Source organism: Muntiacus reevesi, chromosome 1 (genome assembly GCF_963930625.1).
Source record: "Muntiacus reevesi chromosome 1, mMunRee1.1, whole genome shotgun sequence".
Classification (NCBI taxonomy): domain Eukaryota; kingdom Metazoa; phylum Chordata; class Mammalia; order Artiodactyla; family Cervidae; genus Muntiacus; species Muntiacus reevesi.
Window position 1 is genome coordinate 80,420,970 of NC_089249.1, and position 6,154 is coordinate 80,427,123.

At 42.7% G+C, this 6,154-nt stretch overlaps 1 protein-coding gene across 2 annotated transcripts; it reads right to left on the minus strand.

The window, feature by feature from the left end:
* Positions 1–5,425: 5,425 nt before the first annotated feature.
* LOC136161752 (cornifin-B) lies at positions 5,426–5,815 on the minus strand. Of its 2 annotated transcripts, XM_065926819.1 has the most exons (2): positions 5,684–5,815; positions 5,426–5,563 (listed from the first exon to the last, which is right to left on the minus strand). In XM_065926819.1, the coding sequence occupies exons 1-2, from the start codon at positions 5,813–5,815 to the stop codon at positions 5,426–5,428; spliced, it is 270 nt and encodes an 89-aa protein (XP_065782891.1). The 2 variants fall into 2 exon arrangements, with proteins under 2 accessions (XP_065782891.1, XP_065782883.1); XM_065926811.1 differs by having other exon boundaries at positions 5,426–5,815.
* Between the last annotated feature and the right edge of the window lie 339 nt (positions 5,816–6,154).

Consider the following 6,154-nt stretch of genomic DNA (forward strand, 5'->3'; position numbering starts at 1 on the left):
TGGTACAATACATTGAGCTAATTAAGATTTCACCAGTCATGTATGCACTCATTTGTGTGTGTTTTGTGTGTGTGTGTGTGTGTGTGTGTATAGTTCTGTGCAATTTAGTCACAGGCATGGTTTTGGGTTCTTTGTCTCTAGCCCTAGAGGGGACACGGCTCAGAACACATGGTTCAATTACAGATGGTAGCAAAAAAGGATGCACTATGTTTACTTTTATTCAAACTTAGGAAAGTTTGAGGAAATAAGTGAAGGTGTTAGTAGAGATAAGAGAACACATGCTCATATAATGAGTTGGTAAAATCCTCTGTCTTAAGTGTGAAGACATACTTTGACTACCTAAACTTATAATAAATGGCTTTTTATTTCTTATTTTTACATTTTATTTTCCTTTCAGCAATTTTCCCTGTCTTACAAAGATTCTCCATTCTTACATCATCAGTCAAAGAAAATTCTCCTTTTGTGAAACAGCAAATTTTGGTTGAAAGCAATAAATAACCCCAGGATTCAACCTCTAAATTGTTTTAAGAAGAAATTGTCATTATTATGTACTGTGAAACCAAAGTGGTTTAGAAAATGAAGCAGATACTGTTCCAAAAGATCATTACCTATGTCATATGTTTTTTTGGAAAAAAAGACATGAATATCAAGAATTCTAACTCATGTGATCCTCTAATATGGATTGAGATTAAAACTTTAAAAGAGTGGCAGTTATGATAAATTGTTACTTATAGGATCAAGTAGTCCTAATCATGGGCTTCCCAGGCGACATTAGTGGTAAACAACGTGCCTGCCAATGCAGGAGATGCAAGAGATGCAGTTTTGATCTCTGGGTCAGGAAGATCCCCTGGAGGAGAGCATGGCAACCCACCCCTGTATTCTTGCCTGGAGAATCCCATGGACAGAAGAGCCCGGCAGGATACAGTCCATAGGGTCACAAACAGCTGGACATGACTGAAGCTCGTTAGCAACCACGCAGTCCCAGAAACAGAGGCGTGGAGCAGCGGGACATTATCTCCCAACTAATAAACAAGCTCCCTGAAATTCCTAGAACAACTGGGCAGCCATGCTGCTAAAATGGGCATCCTGTGTTGCCTGGCAGTTTGAATGACAGTGGCAACTCACTGTTAGAAGAGTGGGGTTCAGAATCTTCCTCTCTCCATAGTGGCTGTATCAATTTACATTCTCACCAACAAAAGGGTTCTCTTTTCTCCACATCCTTTCCAGCATTTACTATTTGTAGAATTTTTATGATGACTAGGTGGGCTGCCATCTATGGGGTCGCACAGAGTCGGACACGACTGAAGCGAGTTAGCAGCAGCATCATTCTGAAGAATATGAGGTGATATTTCATTGTAGTTTTATTTGCTTTTCTCTAATAACAAGAGATGTTGAGCATCTTTTCATGTGTTTATTGGCCATCTGTATGTCTTTGGAGAGATATCTGTTTAGGTCTTCTGCTCATTTTCTGATTGTTTTTCTGATATTGAGTTGAATGGGCTTATTGTATACTTTGAAGGTTAATCCCTTGTCAGTATGGAGATTCCTTTAAAAAAAAAGAAAAAAGACTAGGAATAAAACTGCCATACGACCCAACATTCTCACTACTGTGTGTATACCGTAAGAAAACCATAATTGACAGCATTATTTACAATAGCCAGGACATGGAAGCAACCTAGATGTCCACTGAGAGACAAATAGGTAAAGAAATTTTGGTATGTATATAAATGGAGTATTACTCAGTCATAAAAGGAACAAATCTTAGTCAGTTGAACTGAGGTGGATGAACCTAGGTCCTGTTGTACAGAGTGAATGAAGTAAGTCAGAAAGAGAAAAACAAATATTGTATATTAACACATATATATGCAATCTAGAAAAATGGTACTGATGAACCTATTTGCATGGCAGGAATAGAGATGCAGATGTACAGAATGAACTTTTGGACACAGCAGGGGAAGGAGAGGGTGGGAAGAATTGAGAAAGTAGCCTTGAAACATACATTACTGTATGTAAACTAGATAGCCAGTGGGAAGATGTTGTATAATACAGGGAGCTCAAGCTGGTGCTCTGTGACATTCCACAGGGGTAGAACGGGGAGGGGGTAAGTTTCAAGAGGGTGGGGCGTATGTATACTTAAGGCTGATTCCTGTTGTTGCACGGAGAAACCGGCACAACATTTTAAAGCGATTATCCTCTAATTTAAAATAAATTTAAAACAAAAAAGAGCATTGTCAAACCCATAGCATTGTCTGGGGAAGGTATAGCCCACTGCATTTCAGCAGACATCACATAGACTCCATCATTTGGCAGGTAGTTGGTGAGGGGGCGGCCGAGATTGGGGGCGGAATGTTGGATATACAACAGAAAAGAGACAGAAGAACAGGATGACCAGTGTTGAAGAGAATTGAGTGCACTATGTAGGGAGATGCTGGAAGCCACTGGAAAAGTGGTTGAAGAGAGTTTCTTCCAAGTCAGAGACAGGAGGAAACAGCCTGTTGTCCTCTGGGAGCTCCCTTGCAGAACAGTCTTCATCTAAACCAAATTGTCTTTTTTCCTTCAGGACACAGGAAGACTCACGGTGCTCCTAGGACAGAAAGAGTGTGAAGGTGAGGAAACCAAGACATATCCATGAAGAGAACCGAGCATACATTTCTTTCTGCACAGATGAGATCTGCAACCAAGCTGTGAACCTGCAGTTCCCCAACCTGTGCATAGTTTGTGTTTCAGATTTCTCACGTACAAGCAGTGCCCTGCCCTCTACTGTTGGCTGGGTGACCTGAGATTCTACTTCCTGGAGAGGAAAGGGGCTGAAAGAAGAGGAGTAGCTGAGATGGGGAGAACTCCACCTTGGCCTGATACCCTCATTTAAACTTTGGTGGCCATAGCTTCAAAGTCAGTGGGCAAGACTGCAGTTCTTGGTAGTGAATGGGGTGGACAGAGTGGAGGGCTTTCCCCAAAAGATTCAGTATTGCATTGGGGGTTTATGTGGGATCACATACACAAGATCTAACTGTACCCCCTTTCCTCTCTTTTGGGGCTGTGGTTCTGGAAACAGCTGCAGGGCCTTAGGAAGTTTCTGAAAAAATCTTGCCTCTAGCTCATCAATATCTTGGACAGCGTTACTTTTTTGAAACATGCTAAAGAAGTGTTGTAAATAAATGTAATTTCAATGTGTGGTGTAGAAAAGGTTTAAAAAAATTTTTTTGTCAATTAGCTTCTTTTATTTTTTTATTGAAGTGTAGTTGACAAAGAATATATTACTTTCAGGTGTACAACTTAGTGATTCAACTTTTCAGTTCAGTTCAGTTCAGTCGCTCAGTCGTGTCCGACTCTTTGCGACCCCATGGACCACAGCATGCCAGACCTCCCTGTCCATCACCAACTCCCGGAGTTTACTCAACTCATGTCCATTGAGTCAGTGATGCAATCCAACTATCTCATCCTCTGTTGTCCCCTTCTCTCTGGGCTTCAATATTTCCCAGCATCAGGGTCTTTTCAAATGAGTCAATTCTTCTCATCAGGTGGTCAAAGATTCACCTTTTATATATACATTAATTGATCACCACAATAAGTCTAGTAATCATCTGTCACCATTAAGTATTGCAATATTATTGACAGTATTTGCTGTTCATTATATCCCTGTGACATTTACTTTATAACTGGAACTTTTTACCTGTTAATTCCCTTCATTTATTTGGCCCGTTACTTCAAAGTGAAAGTGAAAGTTGCTCAGTCATGTCCGACTCTTTGCGACCCCATGGACTATACAGTCCTGGAATTCTCCAGGCCAGAATACTGAAGTGGGTAGCCATTCCCTTCTCCAGGGGATCTTCCCATCCCAGGGATCGAACGCAGGTCTCCCATATTGCAGGTGGATTCTTTACCAGCTGAGGCACAAGAGAAGCCCATTACCTCAAACCCTCCCATTTGGTGACCTTCTGTTCATTCTCTGTATCTTTGAATCTGTTTCTGTTTTTTGGTATTTGTTTTTTAAAGACTCCACATATAAGTGAAATCATACAGTATTTGTCTTTCTCTATGTGACTTATCTCACTTAGCATAATACCTTCTGTGCCCATACATGTTGCTACAAATGGCGAGATTCCCTTCTTTATTATGGCTTAGTAATATTCCATTGTGTATGTATATACCACATCATCTCTATCCACTCATCGATCAATGGATACCTAGGTTGCCTTTTGTATCTTATTATCTGCTCTCCCTTAACTTTGTCTTAATTTTGGTCTCATATGATTTACCCCTTTTCCTTCTTAAACTTGCCTAAACTTTTCTTTTCCATTTTTATTTGCTGCATTTGCTCCTATGTTCTACTCTGAGAAGCACCCTGTGTGTGTGTGGAGAGAGAGGGAGGGCATGTGTGTCTTTATGTCAGTGTGTATTTGTGTGAATGCATGTTCCTATGAGATAGCAGTGAAGATCACCCCTTTCAGGTTCCTCCTAGGGCACACACTGTGGGTGCTACTTTCCTTCCTGCTGTTAGGTATTGGGGTCTTCATACTGGGGGTTCAGTGAAAGAACAACAACAAAAAAAATAGCAAGTTGATTAAATCATTGTGTGTGTGTGTGTGTGTGTGTGTGTGTGTGTGTGTTTTGTAATTTGGGGGATCTGTGTGTGACTGTGTGGGCAGGTATGTGTGGATGAAGATGTGTGTGTGTGTGTTTGTGTCTGTGAGTGTGTTTAAGAGCTTGGCTTCATGTGTGGGGTACATCAAGCAGGGAGAATGAGTGAAGAATAGATAATCATGTTAGAACAGGAACAGTAATAAAGAAATGACAACAAAATAAAGGCAATGTGGGTAGAGTCAGAGATGGCATGAAGCAGACACCATCTACACTTAGATATGAATAATTTACTCTTTCAAGAAGAAAGTCCTGCTCTAACTCAGGCTGTCCAAAGTAACAGACTCTGGTGGTCTTGCCTGCTCTCCCAATGCCAGCCTAGCAGTGCTTGTGAGTATACTCACACACACATGTTCCCGATGTCTAGATCTTTTCTGACTGCAGCTCTCACAATCAGCCCTTGCTGTGGGCAGTTTCTGCTTCACGTGAAATAACCTTGAAGGAAACTGTCAGCCAATGACACGTACAGTCAGCTATTGAGTTAAACATATTTAATGGGGGCAGAGCAGGGAAGATTCTCTCGATTCCCCCAACCCCAACATCTTTCTTCAGATGAGCCCTGAGCAGCCGGAAGACTAGCTCAGCCAGTGAACTTTACAACCTGATTCAGAAGCTCAGGAACCCTCCAGACTGAATGTGAGCGAAGCTTTTTACAGGGTACAAAGAAGGAGGGGTTATGATTCAGGGTGACAGCACACTAATTGCAAATGGGGCAACAGAAGCAGATGGGAGAGGAGATTCAGCTGCTGGTGGTCAGTTCCTCAAGGGCATGGCGTGGACCACATTACTTCTGCTTGGTCTTCTGCTGAGCTGGCCCTGGGACGACTGGTGAAGGACAGGGCTCTGGAGCCTTGGGATGGCAGGGCTCCGGAACCTTGGGGTGGCAGGGCTCCGGAACCTTGGGGTGGCAGGGCTCCGGAACCTTGGGGTGGCAGGGCTCTGGAACCTTGGGATGGCAGGGCTCAGGAACCTTGGGATGGCAGGGCTCTGGAACCTTGGGATGGCAGGGCTCTGGAACCTTGGGGTGGCAGGGCTCAGGAACCTTGGTGTGGCATGGCTCCTTGGTTTGAGGGATGCATGGTTCCTGGGGAGGAGGCTGGCAGGGCTGTTTCACCTGATGCTGCTGAAGCTGTGGAGGTGGGATGCAGGGCTGCTTCTGCTGATGGGAACTCATACTTCAAAGGAGGCTGAACCTAGAGACAGAAAAGCTGACTCAATGATTTGATTAGACAGAGAAGAAATCAAGTTAAATGCCAAATAGTTTCATTTCAGGCCCTTTAGAGGAGACAGCCTCTGTTCCTCCTAGCTAAATTTGATAGTTAAAACATGCTTTGATAATTTCTGAATTTTTTCAAGAGGAGGAGCTTAAAGGCAACTCATTTCTGTGCCATTTCAGGGGGATTCATTCCTCGGCTCCCTTTCTTCCTCAGACATGTCACATCCCTTGACGATAAACACCCAAGACCACATATTAAGTCATTTAGAAACTGATGTTGTAGAAAAAATCACACTG